Raw genomic sequence first — 24107 nt, 5'->3', positions numbered from 1 at the left:
ATTGTGTCTTTAGAGTCACTAGTAAGTTGTCCTACTGCCCTTGTGTTGCTGGCCTAAATATGTGGTAGTCTTCACCAATCCCACCACATATTACAGGCTGTATACCCACCTCACTTAGCAATAGAATATGTTATTCTTACCTTTTTGCTTATTATTTAGGTATCCTTGAACCAGTTATCTCTTTTAGGCCCATTGGCCTCGCTGTTGGCTTTCCAGCAGGTGGTTTTCTACACTTTTTTGTTATGAATGATTACTGTTGAAGCAGGGGCACTGCATACACGCACACACACACACACACACACACACACACACACACACACACACACACACACACACACACACACACACCTCTAAATATACTGACAGCTGTTATTATGGTTGAGAATTTTCAGCATATTGGCCAATCCTTTGAGCAATGGTTGAGAATTGATGCATGGTATAATACGTGTTTTGTTTTTTTGTTTTAATTTTCCACTACACCGCACGAGTCAAATTATATTTTATGCTTTCCACTATTGATCAGAATAAGCTTTAATCAGTCAGCTGTGACAACATTGAATTGAATAGCAGAATGGCAGTTCTGCAAGCCACAGCAGGATGAAATGGATACAGTAGGGAGATTTGCATTCACATTCGCTCACTTTCACTCATTGGACTGGATGCTTGAACACTAAACAACATTTTCAATACAGATTTCATTTCCATAAAATTCTCAGACATGCTGTCTAATACAAAACAAAATATCGGCCTTTGCATTATACGTTACTTTTGTTCTCTTGAATGTGTTATCTTCTCGCAGCATTCAGAGTGGAGTATTCATATTCATATTGGTGTTAGAGGTCGGTATGAATGAGTCCATTTTCAGGGATTATACAGAAAAGAGTCACACAGGCACCCAGAAGTGTTCCTGTCCTTAATCGCCTCTTATTGTGGAGCAAAAACAATTTGTACCTTAGTGACATGTCGGTGCTTGTTTGTTGCTTTTAACCCAGCAGTTTCAAATCTGTGGCAATATACCTATTTAATAGGTGACATTCCAGTTTGCCATTTAAATGTTCTACTTCTACCTGCCATGAGTAAAGTAACACAAACACATTGTTTTCCAGAGAAAGATGAATATGTATGAGTGACATATTTCATCCAACTTCAATCACAGTTTAAGAGTTGAATATAGAATGAATGTAACTCTTCATGTAAATGGCCACAATAAGAGTTGTTCTCCAGTTCTGTCTGATGAAAACTCAAGAAAAGAAAGACACTACGATGTGAAATTCAAATGAAGCACAGGAAAAAAACACAAGCACTCCCACCACAGTGCGAATTGTTTAGTTCTCAAGTGTAATGAAGGGCCAGCGTGAGAAGGATATTCATATGCATTGTTCAGAAGTGAATTTAATACATTTTCTCTGAAGGACATTATACAGCTGGATGAACATGTCATGCTTATCTGTGCTCTCTGTATATCAAAAGCAATATCATGTCTTTGACCTCTAGAATAATCGCAACATCTCACTTCAGTCTTTTGATATTTTATAATGTCTATTTACATCCCCTTACACATCCCAAGGACACAACGTTTGTCTTTAGGCCACAACACGGTTGCAATTCAGCTGGAGAAGGATGGCCTACGGGGTATTCTGACCACGTTATATGTGTTCAGCCCTGGTGCATCAAAACCTGGAGATAAACCCTGCTTATTAAACACGTAGAAGTTAAATAATTGGCCATCTTGAGCTTCCAGGGACACTGAAGCGGTGCCGACTCGCAAAACACAGGGGTACTCTTTTTCAAACACCACTTTAAACACACGATCAACCAGGTAGTTAAGTTTTATTGTCCTGTACTTCTCTGGTATGAGCTCTTCAATCTGAGGACCAAACTGCTGCATGATAAGGACTCCGTCTGGCCCTACTTTGATCTCATAGAAAGTGATGTTGCTGTAAGTGAAAAATCCAATGTAATGATCAGGGTTTGGAGGAGCAACAAGGACCTTTTTGGCCTCCCTGAAGGCTCTCTCTATGGCTGGGACAATGTGGTTGTAGGCCTTTGTGACCACATCCTGTTTCTGAGATCGGCTGCCTGCCATTAGCACCACTAGGCCAAGCTTCAGTCTGGGAACCAGAGAAAAAGTGGCAGAGTAGCCATCCAAATCCCCATCTTTACGCAACAGTTCATAGCCCATCAGCTCATTCACCTCCCATGGCGTTCCAGTACGGTTAGCAAAATAATCCTTATCGCACCTAAAGAGTGGGGTCAGCATAATCTTCAAAGAGTCTGGCTCCAGCAGCTTGCGATGATACGCACCCAGCAGCATCATGGCAAGCTTGGCCAAATCTGCAGCTGTTGAGAACATCTGACCAGAAGGCCGATACCAGCCGAGGTCATAGAGTGGGGCTGGTTTTCCATTTGAGTACACTCCAACAGCCAATTGGCTCTGCATCCCTGGGGTGAGGTCAAAGCTGGTGTCTTCCATCCCTAGCCGGTCCAGGATGTTCTCTGTGATCCATCGCTGGTAGTCAACTCCGGCCACTCGCTCTGCCATCACATGAGCGAGTAGTGAGAAGGCAAGGTTACTGTAGTGACATCTGCAAGAACAAATATAAAAAGCATTGGGAGAATGAAGAAGAATACATGATAATTCACGTTTAAATATCACCATACTTGAAATATTCCATGTAATTTAAGTGAGCGCGCTCTTTGGACAGAAAATGCAGGAAGCCTAGCACATAAAAATCCCATTCACTAGCAGAGAACGCAATATAGACTGCTCCCTTGGGGGTGCAGTACAACATCACAGAGACTTTGCAGTATGGAGCTAGCAGGTTAAAGACCGATTTACTCAAATATTAACTCTTGTTTGTTTCATCGGGACAAATATTAAAGAATAAAAATGACACGTTGCTTCCAAATCATATTTGATGGACTATTTCTTAATTGAGCTCAGGTCCCTGCAGGTTTAATACAAACACAATGTGGTGCTGGAGATATTAAAATATCACTTGAAAACACTTGTTTACTCAAAGGTCAAATATTTTACTAATCAGTGTAATATGTAGAGACAGGTACAGTATGTGGAAAGACCTGAGCTAATTAAACTTGACATTTAATTATACATCCTCCCCAGGTAAAATCTAAGTAGCATCAAGAGGGATTATTGTAATTACAGTTTTTGTCATTACGAAGCAGAATGTAGTTCTAATGTAAGAAATAAGTAACAGAATAATATTTGTACACTGCAGGAACACTTATTTGCTTGGTTAGAATTTCCCCATGAAAACACTGATGTCACCACAATGAAAGAAATCATACTTGGTGCCTGGATCCGCGACGAGGACATCATCTTGTAGAAGATTGATTGCAGATTGAGTTTTTCCTTTCCAAAGCAAATTTGTAGCTCGGAGCCTCCTGGGCAGGCCTGGATTAAACAACAGCAAAACAGTGTTAAATTTAAAAAAATAAATAAAATGAAAAGTAAAATTTGTAAATAAAAAAACAAAAACAAAGGGTGAATTGCATTAGTATACTTTAGCCTTCTCAAACACATATCATCACTTTATATTTCACTCTAATAGTTATTTCATTTACCTTATAACAGCACTTTCTTTGTACGTGATATATTTGACCAGTTGTCTATAAAGGTTTATGATGTTCAGCCACTCTGACTTGTTGACAAATTGTGAGACATGGTTGGATATTTAAAGACCTATTATCCTTCCTTGCAATAGATGAGCGTCTCATATTTTAATTCTTTACACAGACAGAAGTGTTACTTATTTAAAACTTCTTCAGATAAACCGTTTCCTGCTTAGGCATGTTCATTGCAACTCTTATCTGAAGTCTTATCTGAATAAATGTTACAAGTCTAAACAGCACCTGAGGGTTGGATATTTTTTTTACTGCAAGTAGTGCAAGCGCCTTTAAATGTCTGCTTTACTTATGCATATCAATGAAAGTGAAAAGATCATAGATGTTTAAGATTAAATTAGAAGAACAGTAGGAAGGGATTTTAAATGGCTTTAAATGACAAAATGGTAAATGGTCTGTATTTGTATAGCGCCTTACTAGTCCCTAAGGACCCCAAAGTGCTTTACACATCCACCCATTCACACACACATTCACACACTGGTGATAGCAAGCTACATTGTAACCACAGCCACCCTGGGGCGCACTGACAGAGGCGAGGCTGCCGGACACTGGCGCCACCGGGCCCTCTGACCACCACCAGTAGGCAACGGGTGAAGTGTCTTGCCCAAGGACACAACGATCAAGACTGTCGGAGCCGAGTCTCAAACCGGCAGCCTCCCTATTACAAGGCGAACTCCCAACTCTTGAGCTACGATCGCCTCCGCCATAAAAAGGGAGGTCAAACCAGCTACATTGTTTTTGTCCTTCATTCATTAATTGTTTGTCAGAATATGTCAGAAAATTGGCAACTTTCTAAAGACACCTTCATATTACTGAGGGGTCTGAACCACTCTTCAAAATCCAGACGGACTGAATTTATTGTGCTGTGGAAAAGCACCAAATTCTTCATTGTGACACAGTAATAGTAGGTTTACTGCCACTTGGCTCATCAGTTCATGAATCATTTGCTTCAGCTCAAAATCGATCCATAAAGCATCATTAGTCTCCAGAAATATTATTGCCAAATAAATAAATGGATATTGTCGCAGGAATCAAGCATGTAGCAAGAGCTTTCCTAGAAACCTCTTTCGTCTCTTTGTTCCCTTCTATTGTTCCAGCTTGATTATAAATTCAACCTTGAAGTGGCTAATTTTCTTTGCTTTAGCTTTTGATGTTAACTGCAAGCTAATGGCTCTTGGGATTCTTTCTTCCTCTGAAAGGAAATTATCTCAAGAGGTTTTCCATCAAAAACTTGTTTCTTGAGGCACATACTCTCAAAGTTGGTCTCATTTTGTTTTTCTGATATTTTTGATAGGCTGTTGAACAGTGCATTTAGAATGGTTCCCGAGAAGCTTCACTTTCACTGTGCAATTTTGTCTGCCACCAAATCTCCTGGGATAATAAAAGGTCAACTGCACGAACAACACTGGAATAACTGGAAACTGGAAGAGGCGGAAGAGAGATAGAAAAAGAATAGCAGACCTTTGATAAACATTCTCTCAAAGGAGAGGGCGAGACAATATTTCTGCAAGTTGGACCACTGGCAAAATCAGCCTCCTTATTAGGCCGGTATGGAAAACCATACAGTCATGTATATGCTAATCAGGCATAACATTATGACCACTGACAGGCGAAGTGAATAACACTAATTATCTCTTCATCACCTGTTAGTGGGTGGAAGATATTAGGGAGTAAGTGAATATTTTGTCCTAAGAGTTGATGTGTTAGAAGCAGCAAAAATATGTAACTGAAAGGATTGCGAGTGAAATTGTGATGGCTGGTTCCGGGCACCTATAAAACCATCAAAATTGATCCAAGGAAGGAACAGTGGTGAACCAGCGACAGGTTCATGAGGGGCCAAGGTCCATTAACACACATCGGGAACAAAAACTGTCACCTGTTGCCTGATCCAACAGACGAGCTACTTTAGCTTAAATTGCTGAAAAGTTCATGCTAGTTCTAATAGAAAGGTGTGGTATCTAGCTGTGGCTGCTTTGACTAGGATAACGTGCCCCTGCCATGAAGCAAAAATGGTTTAGGAAAGGTTTGAGAAGCACAACAATGAGTTTGAGGTGTTGACTTGGTCTCCAAATTCCCCAGGTGTCAGTCCAATGGAGCATCTGTACGATGTGCTGGACAAACAAGTCCAGCCCACGGAGGCCCCACTCAGAGCTTGCAGCACCCTCAATGATCTGTTGCTAACATTTTCGTGCCAAATACCACATCACATTTTCAGGGGTCTAGAAGAGTCCATGCCGTGGCAGGTCAGGGCTGTTTTGGTGTCACAATAGTAGCTGGTTGAAATTATTTAAAGTTCAATCAGATATTTAACACATGAATTATAGATACAGATAAATTTGTGATTTATAAACTTCTGTTTATTGGCTGACAAAAAGCTTTTTCATGCAAACCCAAAAGTCAACTGCCGCTTTGCTGAAGCATTTTGTTTTCTTTTAACAAGAAAAGGCTAAAATTCAGTGTTATTTTAAGGTCATAGGGATATAGTATAAATATGTACCCGAGAGCTGGCTAGCCATCCTCCGTAGAGTGACTGAAGATGAGCGGATCTGAACTTCTCCACTGTCGAGAAATATCAGGCCATCTGTCACATATTTCAACTCGGAGTCTCGCATCTTCCCCAGAGGGTTTTTGATGGTGAAGTTCTCCACATATTTCTCCAGAGGGTCATCAAGAGAGCCAATCTTCCCGTCCTCCCACAGCTTGTACAGCATCAGCGTTGGAAAAAGTTTTGATAAACTTGCAATTCTAAAAGAGAGATAACAAAGCAATATGATAGCTAAGGTTGAAAAGGTTTTTTTAATCACACACTGAGGCATATTGTTTGTATTCCTCCTTGGTTTCCTTTTCCCTTCCCTGGCTTATATTCAGGTTTTCTTGTTTTTTTTTTAAGATAGCGACACTAAACATTCCCCCAGGATGAACATGCAATAACTGCTATATTCTGCATTTGCTGCAGTATCACCCATCCATCCATTTTCTTCTGCTTATCCAATTCAGGGCTGTGGGGGAGCTGGTGCCAATCCCAGTTATCAAATTCAGTTTATTACTGAGTGAAATTTATATGGATTGTTACTATTAAAGCAGCTATTCAGGTGTGGATTTAGCTTATTATTCTTTGTTCTTTTTTGCTGAAACTGCCTGTGTAGAAGGCTTTTCTAAGCTTTGAGGCGAATAACTAAAGCAAATACTAACGAGAGTGCAGGATGCATTTTATTGACAGGGTAGGGTAAACAGGGTAACCTAGAGGGTTATCTAGGCAACCGGAGACTGGAATTTTTGCAAGCAGCCAACCATCAACCACAAAGTGATGTGCCATGAGCAAATCACTCCTTGTGTGGATAAGGAGTGACTAAACTTTTTTTTCCAAAATGTTGAGCTATCCTTTCAAAAACCGACTGATCAGTCCAAGCTGTGTGCACAGAAGTTTGAATTTTGAATTCATTTACACTGATATGTGGGTTTGGGATTTTATTTAATAAATTCCTGAAATGAATTTGCAATTTAAAGTATATTCTGACTGAGATGTTTTAATGACTTTGGTCATACTGATAATAATATAATAAAATAGTTGGTTTAAATAGTTAATAGTTTAAGAAAATCTAACTGTTAATTAAACAAACTATACTTCAAAGTACACTAATACAAATTTATCCAGTCAGTGAAGTGGTGTTAAAGCCAAAACAGCCTGTTGAAAAAATTTAAATTCTCCATATTTGGGGCTTATTTCCTTGAACCTCATACCTAAAAACAAAACAACAAACAAAAAAAATAAAAAATAAAGTGCCAAAATACATAAAGTGCAAAACATAATTGGAGAAAACAGGGGCTCAAAGAAAAAGGAAATCTGTCCCTTCAGGCAGATGCTGCCAAAGGTACAAAATCTTCTTCAGCACCATGATCATAGCCAAATAATGGTGATGGACACAGTGTGCAAGAGCAGCAGAGGGAGAAAGCAAGATGACAGCGAGTTATGAAGGAGAGAAAAGTGATAAAGCACCCATTTATCTACTGGAAATCTACACTATTTATTATAGATTTTTTATTATTAATGTATAAGGAAGATTTAATGTTGTAATTGAGGTTGACCTCTTATGTAGAGTCCTTGGAACCTTTTTGAAATTCTTGGCATTCTTTTTAAGGATTCATTCAAGGAATTTGCAGCATTCTTTCAGACTTACCCTTTGTTATCTCTCTGGAGTACACAGAGAGATAACAAAGGGTAAGGTAAGGTAATTATTTTAGGAGTAGAGTATAACATTTTCTAATGCTGTATTCTGAAATTATTTATTATGTGTCCTCTGTTGTAATCTCCTTTGATTCATGAAGTAGTCCAGTAATTCCACTGGTAGTAGGATATTCAGTGCAGTATTATGTTGGTGAGACAACAACATTTTCAGTGGCATTATTTTAGTTATTTTTTCTCATATCCATCCCCAACTATCACTGTTTGTTTAGACTAAACTCGTCCTCAAATCTGAACAACTGAAAAAAGGTCAATTTTTTTAACCATCTTTTATTTTTCTTTCCAGTTTTTCTTCTTTGATTTTAGTTTGCCCTTGTGCTTTATCACGTATCTTTTTTTCTTGGGTTTCTTCAGTAAACCAGTGCATCTGTCACGGGCTGGGTCTGTGACCCAGCATTTTGAGTTCAGTTTTTATTTTTGACGTATGTTATTGAAGATATGTTAAATTCTGGTTGTTGCTATAATTAATTAGGATCTGATTTTCCTTGTACTTTGCTATTCATTGTTTATGTTAAGTTAATTTAGATATTACCTCCTAAATTGCTCTGTTTTAGTTCTTTGCTTTTTAGAGCCATTTGTGTGTTCGCCCCCTGTGGTTAGGCCTTTCTTGTTGGTTCATATCTTAAGCTGTCATATTTCATGTCTGTGTGGTTCATATTGTCAACCATGTTTCTTGTCTGCGTCCCGTCCCGTCATGTTTCCTGTTTATTTTTAAAGTCTCGTTTCCATGTTCTATGTGCTTAGTTTACACTTTCCCTATCGTGTCATTATGATTTATTGTGCCGGCTGTTTCCTCATGTGTTTCCACTTCCCATGATCACCCCTTGTGTGTACTTAGTCTGTGTGTTTCCCTTCAGTCTTTGTCGGATCGTGCTATTTTTCCCATGTCAAGTCACAGTTCAAAGATCATAGTTAATGTCATAGTTCACAGTCATAGTAGTCACCGTCATCATAGCTTCCTTGTTAGTTCATAGCCTTAGTCTTAGCACCATAGTTGATTCATAGTTTTCTTTGTGAAGTCAGAGTTTCTCAGTCTTTTTGGGCTCTAGTTTGTTTTCACTTTATTTTATGTTCCACGTATATTAGCCTGAAATAAAGGCTCGCCTTTTGTTGGAACAGTCTGTCTCCTTGCCTGTGTCTGCTCCTGGGTCCTCCTCACACACTCCACGGCGGTGCAATCTATATACGTCTTTTTCTCAGTAACTTTTGCATTGCTATATATGATCACACTCCTACCTCCATTCTACACTGTCCGTGCTACGCATTCACTGAGGTAGTTCACAGTGTGAGCCCCATTTTTTCTTGGTGTCACCCATAAAAACAAACAAACAACCAAATATTTTTTTTATTAAAAAATAATTTTTATTTAATTTAATTTAATATGATTAACTTATCAAACTTCTTTAGAAAACGCATGAAGTTGTGTGCAAAAGACCAACTGAGATTTATTACATGCAGGTCGGAGTTACGCATTTTTCTTCACACTATCTAAGCTGTCACAGAAACTCTGATTTCCACTGGTGACTGCCGTGCCAAATCTAAAGCACTGCCTGTCGAGCTACAGATTGCACTGTCTGTGGTGTCATTTTAGGAAGACGGCGTCTTCAGCTTTGATTAGTCGCACTGTGGCTTATTTTGTACCACCTGATTACCGTTGCATCTGTGTTTTCACTCATTTCTACTTGATCACTGATCTTTTTGTACACTCTCAACTTTAAGACATCTTGCAATTAGAGTTTTTTCACATCTTTTGGTATTTCGTTTCAATGTGGGTTAATTTTTTGAAACTGTGGATAGAAGAAGTCCATCAGCACAAAACTGAAGAGCAATTTGGCTCAGTGGAAAGCATGGGTGTACACTGATTTTAAATACATTTCTGGTAATTCATTAGAAAATAAACTGTACTTGTGTATTCGACTAGCTCTTAGTATTTTTCTAACTGAGTGATAACTAAAAATTGGGCTTTGTTATGTAAATAAAGAGAAAACTTCTTAAGTGTGAGACAATAACCTTTTATCATGTAATGATTTTTCTAGCATTGGGTTTTTAAGAGAAAGACTGCTTTACAAACTTGAACACTGGGGTTTCAGATTACAGCATGTATTGGGCAAAGAGGGTCTGATGAAAGACCTTTGACATTTCTATAGTTAAAACGAAGGACGCCAGCTTAGCAACTTAAAGTCCGATTTGGAGGCTTTCATTGATTGACTCATCTGTCTTTCTCAAATCCTCCAGCTTTATACCGCTTTAAAGCAATAAGTGAGGTAACATTTCTAAGGTCTTTTTCATGGTTCGACTATTTCTTTTTGAGGTAAGTGTTAGAGTCCAATTTTAGATACACTGGCATTCTGGAAAATGGTCAATTACTTTAGTTAAACCTGACAAATTGTGACCACCTTTGGATGAAATCCCAAGAGGATAAATTGTGATAGCTTTGGAAGTAGATCTTCGCATCATCCTTAGCTGTTAATGCCAATTTTGAAGGTTCTCCCCTTGTGGGTTCTCTCAGGGTACTCCAGCTTCATAGTCCAAAGATTATTGCTTATCAAATTAATTGGTTACTCTGTGAATTAGCGCTGTGATAAACTGACAGCCTGTCCAGGATTCACCCTGTGTCTCCACCTATGACAGTTGGGGATATGCCCCATCTTCCCCTCATAAGTGGTTAAGAAAATGGGTGGATTGAAGTTAGCTAATCATCTCATCTGATTAGCTGCTTTTACTACTAAGTACAGCTGAATTAAGCATTCTAAAAGTGCTGTAAAACTTTAACTTCTCACCCTCAGCACTGGCATAGATATTAAACAGGTCTGATGAAAAACGTTCAAGTAAAATAAATAATAATAATAATACATTTTATTTAAATAGCGCCTTTCAAAGCACCCAAGGACACTGTACAACAGATAAAAACTGGAAATATACACAATGATAAAAATAGAAGATAAAAGTTAAAACATACAGAAATTTAAGAATAGGCAATTTTAAACAGATGAGTTTTGAGGGTGGACTTAAAAAGAGAGAATGAACTAATATTTCTGAGGTCCGGGGGTAGGGAATTCCAAAGTCGAGGGGCAGAGCAGCTAAAGGCCCTCCCTCCCATTGTGATCAGACGAGCAGAGGGAACAGAGAGAGAAAGAGAAGATGAAGATCTGAGGCAGCGGGATGGGAGCTTCATCTGTAATAAGTCAGAGAGGTACGGTGGAGAGAGAGAATGAATAGCCTTGAATGTATACAGAATTATTTTAAAATGGATGCGAAATTTGACCGGGAGCCAGTGAAGTTGCTTCAGGATTGGGGAGATGTGGTGGGTAGAAGAAGTCCTAGTAATAATACGGGCAGCAGAGTTCTGGACACGTTGGAGCTTGTTGATAGATTTTTGTGTAAGGCCAAATAATAATGAGTTGCAGTAGTCAATTCTAGAGATAACAAGATTATGGATGAGAATGGCGGTGGCGTGAGGTGTGAGGAAGGGGCGGAGGCGATTAATGTTACGGAGTTGGAAATATGCTGCACGTGTAATATTATTGATATGTGAGTTAAAAGATAATGTGCTATCGAGAATGACACCCAAGCTTTTCACAGAGGGAGAGATAGGGACCAGCGAGTTATTGATGGTGAGAGAGAAATTGTTAATTCTGGATAGCAGTCGTTTAGTGCCAACCAGAAGAAGTTCCGATTTATTGCTGTTGAGTTTAAGAAAGTTGGAGGAGAACCAAGAATTAAGTTCAGCTAGACAGAGGATGAGGGAGGGTGGAGGAAGAGTAGAGTCAGGTTTGGTAGAGAGATAGAGCTGGGTGTCATCGGCGTAGCAGTGGAACTGAATATTATATTTACGAAAAATATGTCCGAGTGGAAGAAGGTAGATGATGAAAAGAAGGGGCCCGAGGACAGATCCCTGGGGCACCCCAGTGGATAAAGGAGAAAGCTGAGAAGTGAAGGATTTTAATTGAATGAACTGAGTGCGGTCAGATAGGTATGATTTAAACCAGGCTAGTGGAGTGTGAGAGAGACCAATAGAAGCTAATCTGCTAAGGAGAATGGGATGAGAGATGGTGTCAAAAGCTGCACTCAGATCAAGAAGGATAAGGATGGAGAGGAGACCAGAATCAGCTGCTATAAGAAGGTCGTTTGTTATTTTTATAAGAGCAGTTTCAGTGCTATGTAGAGGACGAAAGCCAGACTGGAACTGTTCGTAAAGGTTATTATCAGTTAGGTGAAGATGGACTTGTGAAGCAACTATTTTTTCAAGGATTTTTGAGAGAAATGGTAGATTGGAGATAGGACGAAAATTATTAAAGTTGTTGGGATCTAGACCAGTTTTTTTCAGAATTGGGGTAATAGCAGCAACTTTGAAGGAAGCAGGAACAGTTCCAGTGGTGAGTGAAGAGTGAATAATAGCAGATATGAGGGGAAGGAGAGGGAGTAAGCAGGCTTTGACGAGGACAGTGGGGATAGGATCGAGCTGGCAGGTAGAAGGCTTTGATTTATGGATGAGATCAGCAATATCAGCTAAGGATGGAAGTTGAAAAACAGAGAGGAAGTGAGAAGGGGGAGAAGTTAGGACAGAGAAGCTACATTGAGCATTAGGGTCCAGGTCTAAGTGTATTTTATGAATTTTATCAATAAAGAATAGCATTAGAGCATCACAGAAGTTAGATGAATAGAGATGAGCAGGGAGAGAATCAGGTGGCCTGTTAAAAGAGTTGAATAGTGAGAAAAGGGTCTTGGTAGAGTTCTCACTTGAGCAGACAATAGCAGAGTAATAAGCAGATGTGGTTTGACTAATACATTCCTGGTAAAACAGAACGTGGTTATTAAACATATCCTTATGAATAGTAAGGCCAGTTTTCTTATAGAGACGTTCAAGCTGTCGGCCTTTAGCTTTCAGTAGCCGGAGTTCAGGGGTGTACCAGGGTGCAGAGCGAGAAAAAAGTACAGTTCTGGTTTTTTGTGGAGCCAGGGAATTTAGAATACTACTAAGGCTATGATTATAAAAAAGTACCAGGTCCTCTTGAATAGCTAAGTTGTTAGAAGACAAGCAGCTAGAAAAAGCAGAGGAAAGGATATCAAGATTTATATTCTTGATATTCCGGAAAGAGATAATACGGGGATTGTTAATTACAGAGAGGGTCATGTGAACATTAAAGGAGAGAAGTAGATGGTCCGAAATTAGCAGTTCGTCAGCTGTACAGATGGAGGGGGTAAGTCCAGAACAGCAGACTAGGTCCAAAGTGTGGCCCTTAATGTGGGTAGGGAAGTTTATGTACTGTTTAAGGCTGAAGCTATCAAGGCAGGATAGAAGGTCCTTGGTAAGAGGATGGTCGCAGTTATCCACGTGAACGTTAAAGTCACCCAGCAATATTATATTAGGGGAGACAGTAGCTAGATTGGTCAGCAGATCGGCAAAGTCACTGATAAAAACAGAATTAAATTAAATAAATAAATAAGTACAATTAATGCCCCAGAACACAAAGTAATGGTCTAGAAACAGAAATGAATGAATTGCATGTGTAGTGCATGATCCCTTGAGTATTTCACAAACTGCTTGTGTTTGCATGGATAACAAGAGGAGATGTTTCCACTGAAATAGAAAATTATTTGATTAAAAACACAAAAGAAACAAAGAAAATCATGAAAATCTGATCTGCTGCATTTTTTGACTTTGAACATTGTTAGAAGTTATAAATTTTGATCTCATTTCACTTAACCTCTTGAGCTAGTGTGGACTGTCATGACACTGATACTATCCAGATGTGTGCTGGCTGAATTGTTTGGTAACATGATCTAGCCCTCCACCTGTTACCCAGGTAGCAGCAGTGGGTGCATCAAGGGTCAGCACCATAGAAGGCATCCACAACAGGTAAACTAAATCAGACATTTACAGGCAGCAGCCAGTTCCAATAAATAGGCATTCGGCAATCAGCAGCTGGAACTAACAGGCTGCAAGAAACCAATCGAGCAAACTCCTAAAAAGCTTAACGAGCACAAAAGAACGATGTGGTTGTGTGTGTGTGTGTGTGTGTGTGTGTGGGGGGGGGGGGGGGGGGGATCTTGGAGCCACTGACAACTAGGAACTAGTGTTTTGAAGTGATGTAGTCAGGTTAAGAGAACTGGAGGGAAAGCCCGAGGACATCTGGCAAACAGCTGCAAGGCAGGTCTGCGGAAACATGAGCAGCGGGCCTGTTGCCAGCAGAGCTGCAGACTGTGACATTAATAGTGGAAGCAGTTGCACTTAACATTTTAGTAACAAAAGATGGCATCAGCTGTTTGGCAATAGATCAGACAGAGGTCATGCCTTCTGAATTATAAATGTGAGACTTTCAATGAGCTTGAAGGAAGTTCACATTTGAAAACACATACATTTGTTATCTCTGATTCCAAGACTCTTGGACTCATTGTATGTAAGTATGACTAGTTTAGAGCTAAATAAACAAACTATAATGATATTAGATTTAAAGATGCTTTCACATTTGACCTTCAGACACTTTTTGATGATTCATGTGGGACTGGAAATACTGCTTATATATTGTGTGCGGCAGGAAAACACATGATGCACACACTCGACTGCTATATCGGTTGCTGTATTCACACATTTGACATGGACTCTGTATAGGGGAGCTGGTTAGGGTAAAGAGTGGCTAATGCCTGATCTGACATTTGCACCTCTGTCGGGTAACTCCCAGAAGAGGTCGGGGCTGCAGTGCCTGTGTGAAAACAGCTTAATTTAGTTTTGGTTTTAAGAGGATTTCTATAAAGGACCTGCTCCAGCTGCTGCTCCAAGAATATATAATTGAACAGGTAATGTACACCTCATTATCATTATGTCATTATTTTTTGTGGACCAGGGAAGACTATTCTTTTCACCAGCTGTTATGAATATTTCCTTATATTTTCAATATTTTCTTCTTTAATCAAGCAGGTTAATGAAGTTTGGACTTTTATAGACAGGATCATAAGACCTATGAATGAGCTTTAAGGCACTCACCTGTAGATTGTGTACTCATTTGTTGGTCCTGAGTGAGGGTCGCTGGCATTCCGCTTTCCAAAGTTGCCTGTCCACAAAACAGTGTCATTTAGGATTACGATGGCCGACAAGGCAGGAAGGCTGATAGGGTTGATGGTCTGCCGAAGCAAAACGTCCACCTGGGTGAGACACAGCAAGAAGTGAGTAGTTAGTTCCAAAATATTTCCAGTTAATGAACTTCTTATTCTTTGCTTCATGTTAGAACTTTATTTTAAAGATACGAAGGTGGCATCTATCTATCTATTAGGGGTGCAACAATACTCGTATCGATATTGAACCGTTCGATACAATGCTTTCGGTTCGGTAGGCATTTGAATCGAACAATACATTTTTTAAAATTTATTTTATCAACTTTTCTTCTGACGATGTTGTCTGTGTTGAGAGCTCAGTGGATCTGCCTTCGACTACTCCGCCTAGGCTGCACTGTCGAGCGCAGATCCACTGAGCGCAGCACAAGCTAGCAAGACAGAAGCTAAGCTCGTTGCAACATGGCAACTGCCTCAACGCTACCCGAAATTGAACCTCCCCCACCCTCATTCAGATCTGGCGTTTGGAACTATCTTGGTTTTCATGTGAAGCATGACCCTGATGGTAAGCGCGTCATGGACAAAAGTAAAACAGTATGTCAGATGTGCCACGCAGTGCGTTAGGGCAGTTAGCTTTTTAACGTGTTGACACCGTCCAGGCCCACACACTGGGGTAACTCGTTAACGGAGATTTGCCGCGTTATGGCATTAACGTCATTTTAACGAGATCAATACTGACAGCACTAGTGAGAACACAACGAATATGAAAGCACATTTATGCCGACATCATCCTAGTGCAAAGACAAGTGGAAGCAGACAAAAACAAGCACGCATGCTACAAACTTTACCCGAGTCATTTAGACAGCCGTTAGCACATGATTCTCCTTATGGGGACCTGATATGATATGCTGCTGAGAGTATACCCCAGAAGAAGCATATGGTATAGCTATCTTACTACAATAATTAGGAGAAATGACTGAATTTGATTACTACACTACATTAGTATGTACAGGTGAGAGGGTGGCAATGTTAGCACAAGAACATTTTCAATGTAATCAGATCAAATGTTCACATGTCTTTTATCCATTTTCTGTTTGGCTTTGGTGGCTGCTGAGATTACAGTAAAAGAAGCTTTTCTCAAATGATAGAAAATACAAACTAAAGTGTAAATGGCAATCATCTGCTCCACCTTAGATTTACCAGACTTTATGCTCATTTCAGTTTATTTCTGTGGTTACTGCAGTTATGTTCATCCACTACATTGCATTCCCAAATTCTCTAGTGGGTGCTACAGTGCAACCTCCTGGCTACAGTAACACAACCTTTTGCTCAGACAGACTCTCAGATTTTTCATCCACTATGTCTTTAATCTCCCTCTGTCAACTGAACCGACATTTGGTGTTAAGGATTACCGGCCAGCCTGTAAATTTACTCCGACTTAAATGGACATGCTGGAAAAGCGCCTGCAGATTTAAGTCTGTGGTCTGTGCATGACATCACCTTTTCCAATGCTTCTTTTAGACTGGGGATAGGATGCTCCAGAGGTAGAGGCTCTGGGAAACGGGGACACATCATCTCTGATTTGGCACTGCGACCCATTCCTTCATCTGGGTGGTATAGACAGTACAAGGGGAAAAGAGAAATAAAGAGCAGAGGGAGAGGGTAGACTACTGGAATCACCACTTGATACTGTCAGACAGGGCAAGTATAATGTAGTCTAAGTGAGCTGGTGGTTCAATAATTCTCTGCTTTTTTTAATGAACCTTATAGGATCCAATTTCACAAAACGTGCGATACATAACTCTTTCATCAAAAAGCATGTGACCGCGTCATGCATTAATGTAATATTTTAATGGATTTATTATTTCCCTTTTAATTCTAAAGAGCTGATTTCTTTCAAAAGACCTTTCCCATTACTATCCTCTTTATTGATGTAGAATCACATTACATATCTTGTGCTGGGTTTGCTTTACTGCATTAAAGTTCTTAGCTTACCTTACCTGAAGCCGCTTTCTGAGATTTTGAACTTGCAATGATGCTACAAATGCTCCCACTAAGAAAGCTACTGGTACATCTCATAATTACAAGATAAAGATCATACAATTATGAGATTGTTTTATCTCATAATTAAGAGATCTGTATATCTTGAGTGTCTCATTTTTAAAATCCCTAAATTGTGACTTTTTTTATTTGCATCTGTGTTATAATTAATATAATGTTAATCAATATAAATGTGCTTTGTTTGAGGTTTTTATTCACCGGACACCAATCACGTGCTCTCACCTGGCTGGACTTTTGGCATCTGATATTGCCAGAAGAAGCATCCTGTCATCACCAGTGACAATATGAGGAAGAACACCAAACCCAGCTGGGTCCATTTCACCTTCATCCTGCTGGTTTTAGTTTGTCCTTCGAATTTAACAGCAGCAGCAGCAGCAGCAGCAGCAGCAGGAGGAGCAACAGCAGGGGTTGGCTTATGCACAGACAGACAAGGCACACATGAACACAGTAAGTTGGCACTGAATGTGTCAGTTTGTTATCTTACACCGTCAAATTTACACAGCTTCTCATGTTTTTGGAGTCTCACACATAGAGACAAGATATTGTCTTTAACACTGACTTCAGTTGTACAACAAGTGAGAAATCCTTTGGTTAATATGTAAGTGTTTCCTGTTGCAGTTCACAGTACTCACCACCTGATGCTTCACAGGTCAGAGCAGGATTACCAGTGACACAGAAATCTTCTTAGCACACAATCAACATCCTAAACATCTACTCAGATTGATTCTGCTATGTAAGCAATCCCTACACCCCTAAGGCAGTAAATGGTATCCAGCAGAGGTTTTCCTGAGCAGGAGAAAGGCACAGACACGGACTCCCATCTCTGACTTCTCACTCACTGCGCTGTAATTCTGGGCCATCGGTGTTCCGTCCGTCACAATTCAATTTCCTCTCCTGCAGCCACAGGCTGTCGACATCATAATCCCCAGATTTACTCAACCAAAGCAGCCAGGGAAATCTTAATCCCTAATCCCAGTGAAGCAATGCACTTCAGTCTAGCTTCGTCTTGTGGAGCCCACCACCGAGTCACAAGAGCTTACAATGATGGCACCCAGTCAGCAAGAACAAGTAGAGATTGGGTGTTAGGGTATGACTTTTAGCCACAGCATAAGTTGAAAAGTACACTCACTTGGCACAGGAAATTTGGGTCAGCTAGGTTAAGGAATGAAAGAAAATTTGGGGCACTGAGGGGAAAGTACAGTAGATGACCAAGGATATTACGCACTGGAATAATAATAATAATAATAACAACAATAATAATAATAATAATAACAACGTATATAACATTTTAAAACACACAGTTTTAAAGTGCTTCAAAGTTTGGATAAAAAACAACAACAACATTCCACATTAAAAAGTAGTGTACATATTTATACATGTGAACACAGTCTTTCATGCATACACCGTCCTTTACACATATATTAGGAGAACAAAAGGCTACAGACAACGGGCAGCAGCCTTTAAAACAAACCACAGATTCATTTGATCTGATAAACTGAGGACGTCTGTTTCAAAGTTTAGGTGCTAGAAATTCAAAAGTCTCTTTTAAAATATGAGCGTGAAACACTGAAGCAAAGACAAGGACACAACTGAACCAATTTAAGCGAGTCTGGAGAAAAGGAGTCTCTTTTCCAATAGTTTTATTTTTTATTTTGTTTTGCGGCTTTTTGAGATTTAGGTCTTTTTCTTTTTTACAGTACTATTCGATAGTTTATGCACTTTTTAATTAGTTGAAGATTGGAAACTTTGGGTTTTAGGGCCATTGTGTGGTCAGCTTAGGCTACGTTCACACTGCAGGTCTTAATGCTCAATTCCGATTTTTTGATCAAATCTGATTTTTTTGTCTGCTCGGACTTCACGTTTCCCAATTTTTGCCTCAAGTTATTTTGTTATTTACATAATAATGTAGATAACCTAATAATTATCCTTATTGCTGTTTTAGAGAGGAGCGGTGCTTCAAAGGATAGTTGCAGATTTCTGTCAGAATCTGCAGATTATGCAGTACAAATAAAATGTTAACGTTTCTCCAACGTTGTCTTCCCAGCAGTTTCACCGGCTGGCCAGGAAGCGTTCGCGATGTCTTCTCGGGCGCTTCTCCGGCGCTGATAATTGGCGTCTGTCTTGTGTCACTGACGTAAAAGACTGATTTAATGCGACTTGACCGTTCACACAGCAGTCGCTTTCTGAAACATCGGATATGTATCGAATTCAGTACCACATACGAAAGTGACCCAGATCGGATTTGAAAATATCGGATTTGTGCCGTTCACACTGTCATACCATGATCGGATATGGGTCGCATAGGGTCAAAAAAATCGGATTTGATGCGCTTTCGCCTGCAGTGTGAATGTAGCCTTAGACTCCTACCTTTTTAAGGCCAGGCCCCCAGGCTCTTATAGTTTCAGTGATTTTTGTTTTGTTAATATAAGTTTATACAGTGAATGTGGCCTCCTCTTTATGTGGTCTTAAACAACAGCTGTCTCTAACTTCTGTATCTATTTAAAACAATGCTGAGATTCCCAAAAAATTCCACATGTCTATTTCATTCAAGATCCAGTATATTAAGGTACCCTTTAAACATGTTTTAAGCTCTATAAATAATTTAGCACTTTTGTGATTATCTATCTCCGCATTCTACCTAATTAAATAATTTAAAAAGTTAATATCAAAATATTATTTGTTTCAAATGTTTCCCTACTGATTACAATGTGTGTCCTATTTCACTGAACTGTTTTCCTACTTATTGCACTGGTCCATCATTGGATGCGAACAAGTTGTAATGTCACAAACTCCTGCTGGTACATGCCCTTGTTCAGGGTGAACTCGCATTTAATATTATGGTAAAGCTGAGCTTTAATTGAAGAAAGCACATTTTGCGTGCAGCAGGAAATCATTATAAACATTTTGAAATATTAATTTAATTCTGTGCATCCTGCTCCAGGAAGCGTAACACTATCCAGTTCCATTAGACAGGGCATGAAAGGAACAGCAAAGAAAAAGCACAATTTACCCTAATGTGAAACTCACTGAACTCATTGAAGAAGTGTAGAAAAGGAAATGCTTTTAATTCAGAGGTCTCACTTTTGAATTCTCACAAAGCACAAAGACTTCTGAGTTGGAAAAGTAACAGAGGCCTTTGATTCAAAGTAAAGTCTCTGGCAGAGTTAAAAAAGGAGGCACTGTCTGACTAGAAAACGCTTCAGCAAGGTCCAACAACAACAACAGCAGAGAGCCATTTATTCACAAAGCCATTACACAAGTGCATCTATTTTTAGTATAAATAATTAAATGAATACTAACTCTGAGGCCTCATCAAATTTAGTAAACCTTCAGTTACTTAGAATCCAGTTTGTAAATGGTCCGTTTTTCATACTAATAGTTGTTTCTAAACAGAGTAAATTATGGTGATAAGAAATTCAAGCTCTGTGAAATTAGCAGTTACTTTTTTGTTAAATTTGTTCTCTTCTTCTTTTTGATTTCATCATATCTGGCTTCACTGTTTGCATTTTAAAAAAATGACCCAAAGTGATGATGGTGCCAAAAGATTTTTTTTTTCTTTATTTATGGCCGTTAATTAAAACATCTCCCACGGCATTTGGAGAGATTTGCTGTGTATAGGGAAAAGTGCAAGAAAAGTGTGAAGATTTATCTGTAAAATGTTATTAATTTACTTAAAAAGTTACAGTACAAAGATCACACTGGAAATTTGATCTAGCTACGTCGGTTCTTGTGAGAAGTTTACATAAAGATATAATGTTTTTTCTTTTTTTGAAGAGAAAATAACTGTGTTTCTATCCATCACTCAGAGCAACTCTTTAGTCCTGTTATTAATGGCTAAAATGGATTTTCCTAAGCACAGTAATGTATTTTGATGATTATAGGTATGATGGAGGGATGTGAAAAAAATTGAAGTGTGAAAGGAAGCTGTGTCTGATCTGGTTGCATAACCTGTCATAGCCAGTGAGTACAGCAGCTGGCCCATTTTACCAGGAAACACATATTTTTCTAACCACCAGAGCATTAACACTCACAGTAGGGTAATGGGTTTTTACAGAACACACAGATATTATATGTGTTTGCCAGTTAGGTTCTGGATGTGTTTGTGTGTGAAGGTTGTGTGTTGTGTTCAAGGTGGCTGCTTTTACCTGTGCTTGAACCCCATCCACAGAGGTTTCTATGAGAACTTTACTCCCTGACTTGCCCATGGTTTTACTGCACCAGCTGTTATATGAAGAAAAATAAACAGAAAAAATCAATTAGTGCTTCTGCGCAGAGCCTGCGTTCTTTGCTGTATTACTGTAAAGTGAAATATTTTTGTAGTTTTCAGTATAGATGAGGAAGGGGAAGTGACGCAACATTAAGGGTATCAATAGCCTTTGTGCTATGGATGAGCCACAGATTTAAAAAAGCAAAACAAAACAACAACTTCACCAATAACAGCTGTAAAATGTAAGTGTGGAGCAAAGCTTGAGTGCAAGACAGTAAATTTATTACAATAGCTCAGAGCTGGAGAAGGAAACTAAGACCTGCAACATCATGAATAAACATTTGAGAATCAGATGACCTTTTGCTGCAAAAGCTCAAAAAGCCGATGAATTTACCAATGAACAAATAATCAGTCAAAATTTATGAAATAGACAAGAGTCAAAAAAGGAAGTGTTAATCACTGATGACCTGGAATGACCTACTTTGTTCCAAGTATTACTTGAATAGTGTTCTATCCATGATATATATATAGTGTATATCTCACAAATGTCAACACTAAAAGGTGAGGTGATCTGTCATCACAGAGAGGGGTGAGACGAGATCAGACTCTCATTGAATGAAGTCATATATTGCACCTGGTTGTGCTATCTATAAAATAAAGTGACTTGAGAGCAGTCCTGTAATAACCTGTCCAGAGTGTGTCTGGTTTAAGAGAACTGGGATTGGCTGGATTCAGAATTGAGACAGAAGTTTAAAGTCTACTTGTTTCTACTTGTCAGCCACACTGACCATGTGCTGTGTTTGCAGTTCTGAGAAAAAAATAACAGGCAAACTCCGAGTTCTGACATCAGCAAGGCATAAGGTTACAAGGATTGAGACCCTGGGATTGAGGAGCGTGTGTCTATAATAACACTGACTGAATGCACACTTACCAATACAATCCAGCCCAATTTATAAATTTATTCCATCAAAATATTGAATTTAAATGTTGTTTATATTTTTCCCCAGACAATGCAGATAGCTACTTGGATCAAGAAAACAGCAGCAAAAGGTGCAGCTTTGAATCCAGCTTTGATAGTACAAATTGCTGCTGGCTTACAAGTAAAGGGTAAATGTCAGTGCAGGGTACTGCATTCAATCAAATCATGGAGTAAAGTTTAAACTGCTCTTCCCCACTCTCAAGTGGGGAGCATGTTATCTAAAGGTTCAGTGTATGTTGCGGCTGAGAGAAAGGAGAGAGGCTGATTACTCTGAAGTGCTTTGAGTAACTTACCACTTCCAATTTCAGTAAGCGTATACTATGTCTTTATTGTACAACTTTTATAAGGGCCTAAATCATTGACTACAACACAAACATTTACAAAAGCAAAACTAAGGTTTTTTTCTTTCTTTTTAAACAGAATCTGTTGATTAATTTTTTTAAATTATTTATATATATATATATATATATATATATATATATATATATATATATATATATATATATATATATATATATATATATATATATATATATGATTGATGTTTCCACAAAGTTATTCCAATTTTAATGTGATGTCATAGCTACATATATACACATACATGTATTGAGATAGTGCTTACTGGAGATTCCTGTGTTTTTCTTTATGTTACACGCTTGCCATTCGACTAAATGTCTTCAGGTCAGTCAAGGATTTTCTGCCTTTGTTCAAAAGCAAGAAGAAGAAAAAAGAAAAGAAAAAAAGCACATCAGTACCAGAAAACACGAGAGCTGATCATAACAAGGCAGGATATACAATAACATTGTTGTTTCTTGTTGAGCCCTGAGTTTAGTGCTAAAATAAAATTCAAGCATCTGCTGATTAATAAACTAGGGTGACACGTGAGGGGGAGGACTTCTGCATCTCAGTCATCAACTTGGATTACTGAATAATTTATTGCATGGATGTTGCTTTCTGGCAAAAATGATTTACTGATATTGAATGTGACTGTAAGGTCACTCAGTCAGTCTAGAGAATTACACTGGATTATGCATGTTTACCTTTAATCCTGTTGCAAAGAAGCACACAAAAAAAGATTGTAGTTTGCCCTTCGTCTGTTGGTCTCCAAACCAATTAAAACTAAATCAGATATTCAGTGCAGGGCTAAAACATGAGCTGGCAGTTGGGTCGGTGTACCAGGGGTAATAAGCTGAAATTACTCACTGCTTACAGAGCAGCTATATGTGTTGATGAGGCTGCATCGTTTCAGCAGTGTCATTAGTCTGATATCAGAATTGATGGTTCGGTTGTTGAAAAAAAAAAAGCTTCTGCTGATGCAATAAAAAAAGAAAAAAAAGAAACATAGCTTGTTTCAGAATTGCAAAGCTGTTTCGAAGTGCTGCTGTGCCTTGGTAATGCTAACATGCCAATATGGTATATATTTACACAGTCTGTACCATTACCATTGCTGTGTATGGGCTGTCATCTTCTCCACAATGACTTTGTAGGGTTTGCTACATGGACTTATCAGGAAATAGAATAGAATAGAATAGCCTTTATTGTCATTGTACAGAGTACAACGAAATTGGAGTGCCACTCCCTTGGTGCAAGTTTCAATAATAAATATAAATGTAAAATATAAAAAGTACAAAAAAACAAAACAATCGTAAGTACTCAAACAATAGTATGTACAATATATACTATGGAACGCCAGGACTGCCATAATGAATTAATTAAATACACCATTAAATAATTAATTAAATGTGGCAATAATTAATTAAAATTGGAATTAATTAATTAAATAAATAGTTATGACACATGTAATTAATTAATTATTGACACATTTAATTAATTATTTATGTATTTCACATTTTAATTAATTATTGACACATTTAATTAATTAATTATTGACACATTTAATTAATTATTTATGTATTTCACAT

General features: G+C 38.6%; 1 protein-coding gene across 1 annotated transcript; it reads right to left on the bottom strand.

Annotated features, from left to right (window-relative positions):
• Positions 1 to 282: 282 nt before the first annotated feature.
• lactbl1b (lactamase, beta-like 1b) lies at positions 283 to 21214 on the bottom strand. The gene is made up of 7 exons (XM_085457388.1): positions 21145 to 21214; positions 17222 to 17411; positions 16439 to 16545; positions 14874 to 15031; positions 6143 to 6390; positions 3310 to 3415; positions 283 to 2585 (listed from the first exon to the last, which is right to left on the bottom strand). The coding sequence occupies exons 1-7, from the start codon at positions 21202 to 21204 to the stop codon at positions 1607 to 1609; spliced, it is 1848 nt and encodes a 615-aa protein (XP_085313514.1). The 5' UTR covers positions 21205 to 21214; the 3' UTR covers positions 283 to 1606.
• Between the last annotated feature and the right edge of the window lie 2893 nt (positions 21215 to 24107).

This window comes from Copadichromis virginalis, linkage group LG5 (genome assembly GCF_057382275.1).
Source record: "Copadichromis virginalis isolate Kocher_CV1m ecotype Utaka linkage group LG5, C_Virginalis_male_GT1.1, whole genome shotgun sequence".
NCBI lineage: Eukaryota > Metazoa > Chordata > Actinopteri > Cichliformes > Cichlidae > Copadichromis > Copadichromis virginalis.
This window is presented reverse-complemented; position numbering and strand designations above follow the sequence as displayed.

Excerpts from the sequence above, each read along its gene's own strand:
- lactbl1b (XM_085457388.1), bottom strand. The coding sequence starts at position 21,204 with ATGGGCAAGTCAGGGAGTAAAGTTCTCATAGAAACCTCTGTGGATGGG. Across the intron at positions 6,391-14,873 it reads AATGAGTACACAATCTACAG|AATTGCAAGTTTATCAAAAC; the intron begins GTGAGTGCCTTA and ends TCTCTCTTTTAG. Across the intron at positions 3,416-6,142 it reads GATGGCTAGCCAGCTCTCGG|GCCTGCCCAGGAGGCTCCGA; the intron begins GTACATATTTAT and ends TGTTTAATCCAG.